The 16,181-nt window shown below is 40.8% G+C and overlaps 1 protein-coding gene across 2 annotated transcripts in view; it reads left to right on the forward strand.

The window, feature by feature from the left end:
• The first annotated feature begins 13,683 nt into the window (after positions 1-13,683).
• Positions 13,684-16,181, forward strand: part of KLRG1 (killer cell lectin like receptor G1) — a 44,644-nt gene continuing 42,146 nt past the window's right edge. The window contains exon 1 of one of the 2 annotated variants that reach the window (XM_053225801.1): positions 13,684-14,621. In XM_053225801.1, coding sequence (XP_053081776.1) covers positions 14,540-14,621 — 82 coding nt within the window. In that variant the 5' untranslated portion in view covers positions 13,684-14,539. The remainder of the gene's footprint in view (positions 14,622-16,181) is intronic. The other variant, XM_015061330.3, reaches the window with a different exon arrangement.

Raw genomic sequence — 16,181 nt, forward strand, 5'->3', positions numbered from 1 at the left:
TCTCAGTCCTGATATGCATGTATTCGACTTGCCATCTTGAACTAGATTTCAGTTTTGAATTTTTATTGATGACTTCTTTTTAAAATATTTAACATATTTCAAGGACTCAGTGTATTTTTTTGGTTTTGGTAATTTGCATTCTTTTTAAAGTGTTTATTTTTGGGAGAGAGAGGGGCAGAGAGGGAGAGAATCGCAAGCAGGCTCTGCTGCACTGTCAGTACAGAGCCGTATTCGGGCTCAAACCCATAAACTTGAACCGGGGGATTATGACCTGAGCCGAAGTCAAGAGTCGGAAGCTTAACCAACTAAGCCAGCCAGGTGCCCCTTGTTTTAGAACTCTTGTATTCACTTTACCCGGATTTGCCAGTCCTTTACAAGTTGCCCCGTTTGCTTTATTAGTCTGCTCCCACCCCACACTAGTTTATTTTGAACAATTTGAAAGTTCCCTATTACCATTACACACATCAGTGTGTATTTCCTAAGAATAAAGACATTCTTTTACCTTATCACTGTGTAATTGTCAAAATTAGACACTGTACCATTGGTACAATATTATTACCTAATCCATGGTCCATATTCACATTTCATCCATTGTCCCAGGAAATATGCTTTATAATGATTTCCCATTCCCCAACCACAGAAGCCAAGCAGGGATCACACAGTGAGGTTAGTTGTCATTTTTACCTTATTTGCCCGTGAAATTTTGAAACATACATGTTACTTAAATTGTAGAGTGTCTCTCATTTTGGGTATGTCTGATGTTTCCTGATGATTATATTTAGGAATGAATTTTTTCAGTAGGGCTAAGAGACAAGTGATGTGTTCTTGTATCAGTTGGGATCCAATTGGAAGACAGATACCACACCAGTGATTTTAAGGAAACAATTAATGTAGACTGGTTTTCTAGTAAATCATTACTAAGAGGAGGCAAACAAGGACTCGAAGTTACAGAAATTACACAGAAGTAGCAACTACAGGATGCAGCTACTACTTCTGGGCTGAAGAAGAGTTAAGCAAGTACCTTAGAAACTTAAAGGAAGTGCTCCCTTCCCCAACCACAAGGTAGAGATTCAGACCTCTGAAGAGAGGGTGTGGTTCCTGCCGCAGAATGTGCAGCCCACTGATAAGGTAACAGATAAATTGCTGGAGGGTGTGGGTTGATTTTGAACTGGTAGTGGGAGCCTCTTTATGGTGGCTCCTTTGTCATTTTGACAGGTCCCATCATTGTTTGAGCCAATTCTTTGCTTTTGGGTACACAGATATTCCATGTTTATCTTGTGTTTTAATTACCTTAGAATCAATCGTTTCTTCAAGGCAGACTTGTTCCATTTAGTGGAGAATGGTATTGAGAAAGCAAGATGTGTTTCTTGCTACTTATGGTGACTGCTTTAATGACCCTTAGCAGACACAGTTGGGAAATCAATGTATCTTTCCAAGAGTGAGCAACCAGGCTCCCATCGTACTCAATATATTTCACCTTTGGTCACGCATAAGGAAACACAGAAAGTAGTTTAAAAATTTTTTTAATGTTTGTTTATTTTTGAGAGGGAACGCGCGCGCGCGCACACACACACACACACACACACACACACGGGCGCGCGCATGAGCAGGGGAGGGGCAGAGAGAGAGAGAGAGAGAGAGAGAGAGAGAGAGAGAGAGAGAGACCAGGCTCCAGCAGAACCCAACATGAGGTTTGAACCCACGAACTGTGAGATCATGACCTGAGCCAAGGTCAGATGCCTAACAGACCGAGCCACCCAGGCACCCTGCAGAAAGTAGTTTCATAACCGATAAACCATACTGTTGTAGAAAGCAAGCCTACTAATTAGAGTTCAATGTTTGTTTAAAGTTTCATTTTTTTGTTGTTGAGGTAAGTTTTATAAATAATAAAATACACAACTCTTAACTATATAATTCACTGAAAAAACTGTCAGCAAATAAAATTCAGAAGTGGTTTATAAACCACCCAGGAGCAAGGTGATGATGTCTAATTTTACCATTTCTATTCGACACTGTACTGAAAATCCTAGACGGGACTAGAAAGGGACACAAGGAAATGTTCCTGGGTGACGAAAATCTAAATCTTGATTACACGGTGGTTACCACTTCAGGTTTCTTTTGTTTACTGTTTGCATGTATCCTTCTCTGTACTTTCCTTCGACCTGTTTGTGTCATCATATCTAAAGTGCGTGTGTGGGGCGCCTGGGTGGCGCAGTCGGTTAAGCGTCCGACTTCAGCCAGGTCACGATCTCGCGGTCCGTGAGTTCGAGCCCCGCGTCAGGCTCTGGGCTGATGGCTCAGAGCCTGGAGCCTGTTTCCGATTCTGTGTCTCCCTCTCTCTCTGCCCCTGCCCCGTTCATGCTCTGTCTCTCTCTGTCCCAAAAATAAATAAACGTTGAAAAAAAAAATTTAAAGTGCGTGTGTTATACACAGCATATAGTTGTGGTTTTTTTGTTTGTTTTTTGCTTTTTTTTTTCTCCTTGTGTTACAACCTCTGCCATTGATTTGATGTGTTTAGTCCATTTATGATGAATTCACTTATTGATGTGGTTGGCTTTAGGTCTATCATTTTGCTATTTGTTTACAGTCTGTCTTACATGTTTTATTTCTCTTTGTTTCTTCTTTCCTTTAAAGAAATTCAGGGGAAAGAAGAACACCATCTTTTATATGCACCTATATATTTACCACTTCTGTTCTTCAGTCTTGTAGGTCTAAGTTTTCATCTCGTGACATTGCTTTTAAGTATGAAGAGCTTCTTCGAGCATTTCTTGTCGCGCTGGACTGCTAAACAGTTCCATTTTCTTTATATAAAAGTGTTTTTTGGGGTTGCCTGAGTGGCTCAGTTGGTTAAGTGTCCAGCTCTTAATTTCTACTCAGGTCATGATCTTGCAGTTCCTGGGATTGAGCCCCAAATCGGCCTGCTTGAGATTCTCTCTTTCCCTTTCTCTCTGCCCCTCCCCTGCTAGTGTGTGCACTCTCTCTCAAAATAAATAAACTTAAAAATAAAGAAATTAATGAGGTGCCTGGGTGGCTCATTCGGTTGAGCGACTGACTTTGGCTCAGGTCATGATCTCGCAGTCTGTGAGTTCGAGCCCCGCCTCGGGCTCTGTGCTGACAGCTCAGAGCCTGGAGCCTGCGTCGGATTCTGTGTCTCCTCTCTCTCTGCCCCTCCCTCGCTCATGCTCTTTCTCTCTCTCTGTCAAAAATAAATTAACATTAAAAAAAATCTTAAAAAAAATAAAGAAAGAAATTAAATTTCTAAAAAAGTGCTTTTTTCTTCTTTATTCTTGATGGATGCATTTGCTGGATATAGAATTCTGGACTGGTAGCAGTATTCACCTCACACCCCAGATTGATTGAGATATAATTGACATATAGCATTGTGCAAATTTAAGGTATAAAATGTGATGGTTTGACATGTATGTGTACTGTGAAATGATTACCACAATAAGTTTAGTTACTATATCCAACACCTCACTTAATTACTTTTATTTTCTTCTTTTTTTTTTTGGTGGTAAGAACATTGAATATTTACTCTTAGCATATTTCGAGTATGCAGTCCAGCATTCTTAACTGTAATCACTGTGTGGTACATTACATCTCCAGAACTTACTCATCTCATAACAGGACATTTATACCTTGTGACCAACGTCTCCTTATTTCTCCCACCGCTCAGCCCCTGGAAGCCACTACTCTACTCTGTTTCTCTGAACTTGGGGTTTGTTTTTTTTTTTTTTTGATTCTACATATAAATGAGATCAGGGGCGCCTGGGTGGCTCAGTCGGGTAAGCATCTGACTTCGGCTCAGGTCACGATCTCGCGCTTCGTGGGTTCGAGCCCCACATCGGGCCCTGTGCTGACAGCTCAGAGCCTGGAGCCTGCTTTGGATTCTGTGTCTCCTTCTCTTTCTGCCCCTCCCCTGCTCGCCCCTCTGTCTCTCAAAAAGAAGTAAACATTAAAAAACTACATGTAAATGAGATCATACAGCATTTGTTTTTCTCTGACATTTCCCTTGGCATAATGCCCTCAAGGTCTGTCCGTATTGTCATAAATGGCAGGGTTTCCTTCATTTATATGGCTTAATAATATTCCACTGTATCTATATACCACATTTTCTTTGTGCATTCATCCATTGAAGGGACCTAGGCTGCTTCCATGTCTGGACTATTGAGAATAATGCTGCAGTGAACAAGGGGGTGTAGATACCTCTTTGACATTGTGATTGAATTTCCTTAAGCTACACACCCAGAAGTGGAATTGCTGGATCAAATGGTAGTTCTAGTTTTAATTTTCTGAGCAACGTCCGTATTGTTTCCCATTGTGTCTGTACCCACGGTATTACTATTTTGTCTTTAAAAAAATGGCAGGAGTCCTGGGTGGCTTAGTAGGTTGAGTGTCTGACTTTGGCTCAGGTCATGGTCTCATATCGGGGTCGCTGCTGTCAGCGCAGAGCCCTCTTTCGACCTTCTACCCTCTCTCTCTCTCTGCCCCGATCTTCTTGTGTGTGCTCTCTCTAAATAGAATAGAATGGAATAGAATAGAATAGAATAGAATAGAATAATTTAAAAATGGCATCCCGTTGTCTTTCTCCTTCTTGGTTTCTGATGAGAATTCAGCTACCATTCATGTCATTGTTCCTCTTTGTTAATACGTTGTTTTTCTCTCTCTGCTTGCAGTATTTGCTTTTTATCTGGCTTTCGGCAGTTTTGTTATGATGTTCTTAGGTGTGATTTTCCTTATATTTATCCTGTTTGGGTTCGTTGCATTTCTCCTATCTTGTCCATTTCGCACTAAGTTTGGGAAATATTCGATCATTAATTCTTCAAGTTCTTTTTCTGCTCCACTATTTTCTCCTGTATTTCTGGGGCTTCACGTACAGGCATTGGTGTTGTCCCACAGGTCACGGAGGCTGTTTATTTATATATTGTTTTCTTTCTTTTTTTTTTCAACGTTTATTTATTTTTGGGACAGAGAGAGACAGAGCATGAACGGGGGAGGGGCAGAGAGAGAGGGAGACACAGAATCGGAAGCAGGCTCCAGGCTCCGAGCCATCAGCCCAGAGCCCGACGCGGGGATCGAACTCCCGGACCGCGAGATCGTGACCTGGCTGAAGTCGGACATTTAACCAACTGAGCCACCCAGGTACCCCTGGGATTGTTTTCTTAATTTCACCCTCTGCTGCTTTATTATTAGTGTATGGGAATGCAACAGATTTCTGTACGTTGCTTTTGTATCTACAACTTTACTGAATGCATTTATCAGTTCTTTTTTTTTTTTTTCATTTTTTTTTAACGTTTATTTATTTTTGAGACAGAGAGAGACAGAGCATGAACGGGGGAGGGGCAGAGAGAGAAGGAGACACAGAATCGGAAACAGGCTCCAGGCTCCGAGCCATCTGCCCAGAGCCCGAAGCGGGGCTCGAACTCACGGACCGCGAGATCGTGACCTGGCTGAAGTCGGACGCTTAACCGACTGCGCCACCCAGGCGCCCCTATATTGTTTTCTTTATATTGGGGTAATTTCTAGCCATCTGTCTTCACATTCCACTGACCTTTTCTTCTGTCCTCTTCAGTGTGCTGTTAATCCCATTCAGTTGGGTTTTTTAATTTTAGTTTTTTAAAATTATGGGTATTATTCTTTTCTGACTTAGAATTTTACTTGGCTCTTTTTTACAGTTTCTATTTCCCCACTAAGGTTCTTCATCTTTTTATTCACTGGGACTATATTTTCCTCTTGCCTTTGAGCATATTTATATGGCTATTAAAGTCTTTGCTAATTCCAACACCCATGTCATCTTAAATTTCTTTTCTAGTTTTTTACTTTGCTCTGGGCCGTGACCCACATTTCCTTATTTCTTTGCGTTGTAATACTCTTTTACTGCATGTTGGAAATTAAATATATTGTGTTATAGGGAGTCTGAGTTATGTTGTCTCCTTTAAGTGAAATTTTTATTTGGAAATAAAGTGATATTTATAGAAAAGTTTCAAAGATGGTACATAGCATTTTTTTCATACCCTTCACTCCATTTCTTCTAATGTTAATGTTTTAAGTAATTGTGGTACTTTTGTCAAAACTAAGTAATAATAACTGGTCTACTATTATTGACTAACTGCAGATTTTCTTTGAATGTCACCAGTTTTTTTATTAATGCCCTTTTTCTGTTTCAGGATCTAATCCAGGATACCCTGTGGCATTTAGGTGGGTTTTTTTTTTCTTTAATGTTTATTTTATTTTTGAGACAGAGAGAGACAGAGCATGAGCGGGGGAGGGGCAGAGAGCGAGACACACACACAGAATCCCAAGCAGGCTCCAGGCTCCGAGCTGTCAGCACAGAGCCTGGCATGGGGCTCAGACTCATCAACCGCGAGATAGTGACCTGAGCCGAAGTCGGAAGCTCAACCGACTGAGCCACCTAGGCGCCCCTAGGTGTTTCTGTTTTTTTTTTTTTTAAGAGAGAGAGAGCTCATGTGCATGTACGTGCAGTGGGGTAGGGGCAGAGGGAAAGGGAAAGAGAATTGTAAGTAGGCTCCGTGCCCGACGGGGCGCCTAACGTGAGGCTTGATCTCGCGACCCGTGAGATCATGACCTGAGCTGAAATCAAGAGTCGGTCATTTAGCTGACTGAGCCACCCAGGTGCCCATGCATTTAGGTTTTATATTTCCTTAGTTTTCTCTGGGCTGTGGCAGTTTCTCAGTATTTCTTTTTCGTAATGTTGATATATTTAAAGGGTACTACTCAAATACTTAGTAGAATACTTCTCAATTTGAAGTTACCTGATTTTTTTTTTTTTAATCTTTAGACTGTAACTATGGGTTTTGGTACAATGTACCACAGTAATTAAAGTAGCTTTTTCATTGCATCATATTGGGGGTACATGATAGCAGCAAGACTTATTACTGGTGGTTTACATGATTAACCCTGTTTACATGATAAAGGTTGTGTTTGCCAGGTTTCTCCAATGGAAAGTTACTGTATTCCACCACCCGTATGTTATTCTTTGGAAGTGAGTCACTAAGTCTTTCCAACACTTAAGAGGAAGAGAATTAAGTTGAATATCATGATGGGGAATGCCTGCATATATTATGTGTAATCTCTGTATGAAAGATTTATAACTTCTTCCTCATTTATTTATTCAATCATGTATTTTAATTAGTGTGGATTCAGAGGAGTGATATCACCATGATGGCAGACTAGGAGACAGACCCCAGCCTCTATCCCCTCCCTCCCCCCTCCAAAGAAGAACAATTAGACAGTTGCCACTAATGAAAATATCTCTGAAAGATTCTAAGAGGCCACTTAGGAAAGCATCAGCAACACAGTGGGGCAAAAACACTTGAGAATAACCACACAAAGAAGGTAGGAAGAACAGTTCCATCACCCACATATATACAGTCAACTAATTTCTGACAAAGGCATCAAGAATAAACAATTGGGAAAGGATGGGCCCTTAAATAAGTGATGTTGGGAAAACTATATCCACATGCCAAAGAATGACATTGTGCCCTTTTTTAATACCATATATAAAAGCAACCGAAATAAATTGAAGACTTAAAAAGTAAGACCTGAAAGGGGTGCCTGAGTGGCTCAGTCAGTGAAGCTTCAGACTTCAGCTCAGGTCATGATCGCACGGTTCGTGAATTCGAGCCCCGCGTCGGGCTCTGTGCTGACAGCTCGGAGCCTGGAGCCTGCTTCGGATTCTGTGTCTCCCTCTCTCTCTGCCCCTACCCCACTCGCTCTCTGGTTCTGTCTCTCTCTCAAAAATAAATATTAAAACAATATTGAAAGGGAGACCTGAAACTAAAACTCCTTGTAGAAAACGTCAGGGAAAAGGTCCTTGACGTTGGCCTTGACAATGTTTTTTTGCAATGTGCACTAAAAGCACAGGCAAGAAAAGCAAAAATAAACAAGGGAGGCTAGATCAGATTAGGTCGTTTTTGCCCAGCAGAGGAAACAATCAACAAAATGAATGAGGATATAAATTGGTACAGCCACTACCAAAAACAGTATGGAGACCCCTCAAAACATTAAAAATGGAACTACCAAATGATCCAGCAATCCCACTTCCGAGTATATATCCAAAGGAAGTAAAATCACTGTTTTAAAGAGGTATCTGCACCGTCACAGTGCACTGTCATAGTAATCATAATACGGAACAACCTTAGTATCTGTGGATAGAGAAAATATGATATACAGTATAACCTTGGATGGTGAGTCACTTATTCTGCAAGTGTTCTGCAAGATGAGCAAACATTTCTAATAAATTTTAACTTGATGAACGAGCCATATCATATGATTACAACTGAGCCAATGGTTCTTCTCTCTCTCTTGCTGTGGGATCATGGGTGATGATGTCCCGTGCTCAGATGCTCAGTTCCAGGCCGAGGTGTTTTTCAGTGATTTTTCAGCACGTGGAAGGTGCCCATACCTGAACACTAGTGTATTTTTTGTCACTTCAAAGCACCTATGGACAGTCCTTTACTTTTCCATACCAAGAGTAAGTTTAGGAATGCTTTGCTTTTCCTAGGTCAGGCTGCCTGCACATATAGACCCTTTCCTCTGCTGCCTTATTGTCAGTTACATTAAATACAGTATGTGACAAGAGTTTATTAATACTGCCCTGTAGTCAACACCCATGCAAGCATATACAGTGGCCCCCATGCAGAAAAAGGTTGGAAATAAAGGCGGTAAGAAAAAGGAGATGATTACGGTGGAAGTTAAGGGAATTATCGGGAAGTATGAACGAGGTACGTGAGTGGCCAGAATTGGAAGACTTTGTAAAGAAGTCTATGTCTGCATCTTGTCAGCAGAGGAGGAGGAGGAAAAGGCGGAAGGAATCCCTCACTTCAAATGACATTAGGGAGATGTGTCAAATGTGGGAAACAGTGCAAAATTTTGTGGAAAAGCACCACCCAAATAAAGCTGGAGCAGTGCGAGCGATGTATCTGTTTAACGACAATGCAGCATCACATTTCCCCGAAATCCTCAAAAGGAGGCAAAAGCAAGTGTCATTGGATAGATTCCTTGTTAAAGAGGCACAAAAAGAAAGATTCCGTTGAGCCAATAGATAGCAGTGATTCCATTAGTGGTAGTTAAAGTTGTCCTACACAATAACCCTCCACTCTCTTGTCTCCTTCTCACCAGCCACGAAGGTTTTCAAAGGTAAGTTCAGGTTAATTTGTTTATTTTTCTTTATATTTTGTATGTTCTTTATTATTTTGTATTCTATTACAGGATTGTATTCTATTACAGGATTCATTTTTATATGAATATTTTTTGGGTTGTGGAATGGAATCATCTGAGTTTCCATGATTTCTTATGGGGAAATTCTCTTTGATATACAAGTGCTTTGGATTACAAGCATATTTCTGGAACGAATTATCCTCACAAACCAAAGTTTTACAAACGTGTGTGTGTGTGTGTGTGTGTGTGTGTGTGTGTGTGTGTGATATACAAAATTATTCAGCCTTAAAAAAAGAAATCCTGCCATTTGCAACAACACAGATGAAACTAGAGGACATTATCTATGTGAAATAAGCCAGACCAGAAAGAAATTTCTCATGATATCACTATTGTGGAATCTAAAAAAAAATGTCGAGTTCATCGTAACAGAGTAGAATGGTCATTAGCAGAGGCTAGTGAATGCGGGAAAAGGGGAGACATTATTGATCAAAGGGTATGAATTTTCAGTTATAAGATGATTAAGTTCTGGAGACCTATTGCACATATAGCTCAGTGACTATGGTTAACACTAATGTATTAAGAGAATGGATAAACAAACTGGTCTGTCTGTATAGTGGAATATATTCAGCAATAAAAAGCAATGAATTATTGATATATACTACAACAGGGATGAGTCTCCTTTCATTCACAACTTGGGAAAGATGCAAACTAATCTACAGTGGTAAAAGACAGATTAGTAGGTGCCTGGGTGGTGCAGTCAGTCAAACACCCGACTCTGGATTTCAGCTCAGGTCATGATCTTATGTTTTGTGAGTTCGAGCCCTGTATTGGGCTTTGTGCTGATGGTGTAGAGCCTGCTTGGGAATCTCTTTCTCTCTCTCTCTCTCTTTCTCAAAATAAATAAATAAACTTCTGTTTTTATAAAAAAGGCAGATCAGTGGACGCCTAGAGAAAGGTGAATGGGAGGGGCAGAGGAATAGTACAGAGTGCACAAGTAAACTTTTGGGGGTGATGGATATGTTTATTTCCTAGGTGGTGGTGATATTTTCACTGGTGCATGCATGTATGTTATTTATACATCAATAAAGCTATTAAAGGGGCACCTGGGCGGTTCAGTTGGTTGAGCCTCTGACTCTTAATTTCCGCTCAGGCCATGACCTCACGAACTGTGAGATGGAGCCCTTCATCTGGCTTCGAGCTGACGGTGTGGAGCCTGCTTTGGATTCTTTTTCCCTCTTTCTCTGCCCCTCCTTCTCTCCCTCTCCTTCTCAAAATAAGTAAATAAACATTAAAAAAATTAAAAAAACAGGGACACCTGGGTGGCTCAGTCGGTTAAGTGTCCAACTTCGGCTCAGGTCACGATCTTATGGTCTGTGAGTTCGAGCCCCAAGTCAGGCTCTCTGCTGACTGCTCGGAACCTGGAGCCTGGATCAGATTCTGTGTCTCCCTCTCTCTCTGCCCCTCCCCCTCTGTTTCTCTGTCTCTCAAAAATAAATAAACATTAAAAAACTTTAAAAATTAAAAAAATATAAGCTATTAAGAAAATAACATAGGGGTGCCTGGGTGGCTCAGTCAGGTAAGCGTCTGGCTCCTAATATTGGCTCAGAACATGATCTCACAGTTCGTGGGTTCTAGCCCCGCATTGGGCTCTGTGCTGGCAGTAGGGAGCCTGCTTGGAATTCTCTCTCCCTCCCTGTTTGCCCCTCCCCTGCTCTTGCTGTGTGTCTCTCTCTCAAAATAAAAAAATAAACATGAAAAAAATTATTAAAAAAATAAATGAATAAAAATAAAAACATATACTCGGGGGATGCCTGGCTGGCTCAGTCAGCAGAGCATGTGACTCTTGATCTGGGGGTCGTGAGTTCAAGCCCCATGTACAGTGTGGAGCCTACTTACAAAAAGTAATGAAATGAAATAAAAAAATGTATACTTGAAATTTGCTGAGAGAGTAGATTTCAAGTGTTCTCACCACCCCCCGCCCTCCCACACGAATGGTAACTATTGGAAGTGTTGGATGTGTAAATTCGTTTGCGGCAATCATTTCACAATGTTTATATCAAAAGTTCCACATATATATGCTTTAAGTATATACAATTTTAATTAAAGATACATGCAGATTAAAAATCCATGAGTATGAATTCATAGCTGTGTTTTCTTTCTCTGAGTTATAATCCCATACGGTTTATTCGTTTTCTTGCCCTAATTGTTTCATTTTTGGCCATCGGGAGCATTGTCAGGTTGGTTCCCATGTCCTTCTGACATGACCTCATCTTGCTTTTTTTTTTTTTTTTTTTGTTTTAGTTTTTGAGTACCTCCTCCTTTTCTAGCACTAAAAGATGCTCCAGGCTTATCTTGGATTTTCTGTGCCCTGACCCTAGAATGAGTCATTTCCTCAAGAAGCCCTGTTCTTATGTTGCTGCCACGGCCACCTTCTCCTCCTCTTTCTTCTTCATCTTCAACCATCTTAACCATTTTTAAAAAAAAAAAATTTTTTTTTAACATTTATTTATTTGTGAGACAGAGAGAGAGAGCATGAATAGGGAGGGTCAGAGAAAGGGAGACACAGAATCTGAAACGGGCTCCAGGCTCTGAGCTGTCAGCACAGAGCCCGACGCGGGGCTCGAACCCACAGACTGTGAGATCATGACCTGAGCCGAAGTCGGACGCTTAACCGACCAAACCACCCAGGCGCCCCAAGCATCTTAACCATTTTTAAGGGTGCGGTTCAGGAGTGTCAAAATGTTCAATGTTACGGACTTAGTATTTGTGTCCCCTTCCACCCCCCAGAGTCCTATGCTGAAACCTTAATCTCCAGCGTGGCTTTATTCTTTCTTTCGTGATGGGGTCTTTAAGGAAGTAATTAAAGTGAAATGTGGTCATCATGGTGGGGCCCTGATCCGAGAGAATTGGCATCCTTATGAGAAGAGCCATCAGAAAGGTTACCTGCTAGCTCTCTTGCACACGTGCACTGAGGAAAGGCCATGTGAGACCAGGGTAGGAAGGACATTGCTGCGCCCCCCCCCCCCCCCCCCCGGGGGGAGTTCTCACCAACTCTGCAGGCACCATAATCTTGGACTTCCTGTGTCCGGAACTGTGAGCAAATAAATTTCTGTCGTTTAAGCTACGCCATCTGGCGTCTATTGTTATGAGAGCCTAGGCAGACTGACACAAGCCTGTTCACACTGTTTGGTGTACGACAGATCTTCAGACGTTTTTCATCTTGCAGCACTGAAACTCTAGAACCATTAAACAGTCCCCCACTTCTCCCTCCCCCAGTCGCTCCAGCCATCACCATTCTATTTTCTGTTTCGATGAATTGACTACTGTAGAGACCTCATAAAAGTAAAATCAGAGTATTTGTCTTCTGTGTGTGTGTGTGTGTGTGTGTGTGTGTGTGTATGTGATGGGCATATTTCACTCATCATAATGTCTTCGAGGTCCATCCATGCTGTAGAGTGTGATAGGGTCTGCTTCCTTTTTATGATTGAATTATATCCCATTTTATGTATAGACCCCCTATGTCAGGGCGTCCAAATTTGCTCTCACAGGCAGCTAAATTACTGGTAGATCTTTTTGATTCTGGTCAGCACCACACCGCCCCTCAGCAGCGGCTTGCAGGGTCTCGTCCTCTGTTTGTGCGGCCCACCTTGACCATGGTGAATTCCCATGTGGTTTTTGGGGCACCTGGCTCTGTAGCCCTCTCTTGCCAGTTACCCTGCCCTGCACGCCCCAGCCACACACACAGCTCAAAACTGTGCCTCTCTGCCTCCTCCACTTAAACTGCTGCTCTGTTTAGAATTCGTTGTCCTGCTTTGTGCCAGAAGGTGGCCCTGGGTAGAATGCCGGTGGCCCCAGTGCTCGCCTTTGTATATTCCGTTCTCTCCGGGATCGCGGTGCTGCCCGTACTCTTGTGCCTGAAAACAGTTGCCTCGTGTAGTTTGTTATATATAGTTTTTTGGCTAAAGAGCAAGTCCAGTCTTACCCTTGTGGGAAGCAGAGCTATGTTAGTTTTTTTGTTTGTTTGTTTTTTTTAGATTTTTAAACGTTTTTCTTTTTTTTTTAAATTTTTTTTAACGTTTATTTATTTTTGAGACAGAGAGAGACAGAGCACGAATGGGAGAGGGTCAGAGAGAGAGGGAGACACAGAATCCAAAACAGGCTTCAGGCTCTGAGCGGTCAGCACAGAGCCCGACGCGGGGCTCGAACTCACGGACCCCGAGATCATGACCTGAGCTGAAGGTGGACGCTTAACCAACTGAGCCACCCAGGCGCCCCGTTTTTCTTTTTTAAAGTAATCTCTGTGCTCAACGTGGGGCTCAAACTCATGACCCCGAGATCATGAATCACATGCTCTACCAACCGAGCTAGCCAGGTGCCCCACAGCTATACTAGTTTTTATTAATATCCTCTCCCTGCTTCTCTTCTCTTTCCTCTCTTCTCTCTGTATACGTTATGTTTTGGCATACTCTTACGTAGAGTTTCAATTCCATTTCTGTTTTCCCTACTTTGACTTTTTATTAACGTTTCACCCATTAGAAATACGTTATTCACACTTTAGTATATATTTATGTAATTCATTCCCCCTTTGTAGTTGTTTTTGAATATAAAAATACGAGAACAAGGAGAGAAAATTTAATGGAATTTCTGACCCTGTGACGCGTAAAGACTGAAGCACAAGTGGGAAGATGTTTGGGGGCACGTGGGGGGTGGGTACAGCATTTTCACAAAACATGTATCTGGGAAGTAGTTCATTTTCCCCATGATGCCAGGCACATACACCCAGCAGTCCATTTCTCTTGTCATATGTCACTAACCAAAGACTCCAAGAAACAATGAAATTGGTCCCATTTGGCATGCATCCATTTTCTCAAAAGGAAATAAAGCAAATACAACATCTGTACCTAAGAACCACTCTCGTTTTCATTTGTTTCCACCACTGAAATTGCTGGACTTCAGAGCAACTTTTCCTTGTTGTAGAATTATGTGAGATGGGAATCAATTTAATATGTATTTAATGAGTATCTAGAGCGTATGGTAAGACAAAAAAAAAAAAAAAAAAGAACAACCGAGTTTAGAATATTAATTTCGTAGGCAGCTCCAGATTTTGAATCATTTCCTGAAAAATTACTTCGGCTTATGTCATGCTGGACCATTTTTTTTTTTCTTGAAAAAAAAAAAAAAACAACTTGAAAACCTCCAAATTTCCTGCTAGCAGTTAAGACATTGGGCTGTTTCCTTATTGACATGTGCCTCTTCGTACTTCTATAATTGTACTCTCTCGATCGCTTCTCAGCCTTTTGGCCAAGATCAAGTGTATAATTTTACTCTCTCAGCTGAATGTGAATGACATTAGATAAAGATGATTGACAATGATATTTATTCTGTATTACAGTTGTCTACTGAACCTCCAGCCCAGAATGACTACAGACCACAGGAAAAAGGTGAGTTAATCAAGTTAGTGTGCAAAACCATGGAAGTGACCTTAGACTAAGGAATGAATGGGATGCAGAGTAGGTTTAGAGTTGAGGATGCAGAAAAATCGAGGGCAATTTGAAGGGTACTTTTGGTTCAGTTGGAAGTGCAGACTTGAAATATGAAAATCTGCTCTATGGTCAAGGATCTGATCTTAGCTAGGTCTCAGGTACATTTTTTTTTTCCCCAACTGTTCACTTTTGTGAAACATCTGTGAAACCCAAGCTAAGGCAATTCTGTTACTCTTTATTGCTCCTGAACTAAAGCAAGGACTTCTTTGGGAGAAGTTTATCTCTTTAGTAATGTTTGGAGTAACCTTGGACCAGCTGTTTAAATTCTAAGCATCTCTGTTTTGTTTCCTGACTACGAAATCAGGAGAAAGACACCAATAATGTTGCTAATGGATAGCAGTGAGAGTTTGTTAGGAAAGAAACTGACTCACATGTCTAGATCCCCATCCCCCCCAGTATTGCACCCGAGTGGTGACAGGGGTAGGAAAAAGGTATCGAGAATACTACCGATAAATATTCAGTGACTCTTTGGGGATTTGAGGATGAGAAAGACATTTTTACGTGGAGCCCTGCGCTGAGACAGGCAGATAATAGTGTAAGAGCCAAAATTAGTATTTGACTTTATATCTTAGGCAATAGATTCCCACAAAGTAGGTTTTTTAGTAGAGCTTAGTAAACTTTCTCTCTTATTATTACAATTTTTAGTGTGGTTCTTTGAAAGCATTGCTGTAATTTGCTAAACGATTCTAGTATACTTGGACATTTAGGTTTATTTCTCATACTATAAATTATATGGCATTGAACCTTTACATTTGTATATATAATTCTGTCTTCTGGATTATATGTGTACCGATTTCTAAGGAATAGAAATGTTAAGGCAAAGGAATCTATATACTAATGTGTGAGTGCAAGGTCACACAGTGGTAAGCTGAAACCTGAATATAATTATCTTGATTTCTAGGCAAGTGGTTTTTTATTAATATACAGTACATATTGCACATTCTTATTTACTGCCACTGTGTTCCTTACCACCCTAGCTTTCCAGGGTGCTCTCCTTGGCCATAGGATAATAGATGAGGAGCTTTCAAATGACGTTAAAAATCTCTGTACAAAATTATTACATGTTTATTATAGAAAATAGGGGAAAAATGAAAGCAGATACAAGAAAATAAAAATCATCACTAATAATTTCACATCATGGCAATAGTTACGATTACTATTTTGATCTATTTTTGCCTGTCTATACTGAGCCTACTCTATGTCCTCTACTAAGAGGCTTTTAATATGTATGTTTTTAAAGTAAATTAAAACACATTTTAAATTCCACTTAATTTCTTGAACTGGGTTGTGGTTACACAAATACAACTGTGTTTTGATACCATGTTTCATTTTGCATAACATCTAAAATCAACATTTATTTTATTAAGTATTTTACTATAGTGCAAGTGTATTTTTTCGTGTTTTTGGGTGTGTCCGTCCAAATATTTATCGTGCAGAACTCTCTCATTTCATTTTTAT

The sequence above is a fragment of the Acinonyx jubatus genome, chromosome B4, assembly GCF_027475565.1.
Source record: "Acinonyx jubatus isolate Ajub_Pintada_27869175 chromosome B4, VMU_Ajub_asm_v1.0, whole genome shotgun sequence".
NCBI classification, from domain to species: domain Eukaryota; kingdom Metazoa; phylum Chordata; class Mammalia; order Carnivora; family Felidae; genus Acinonyx; species Acinonyx jubatus.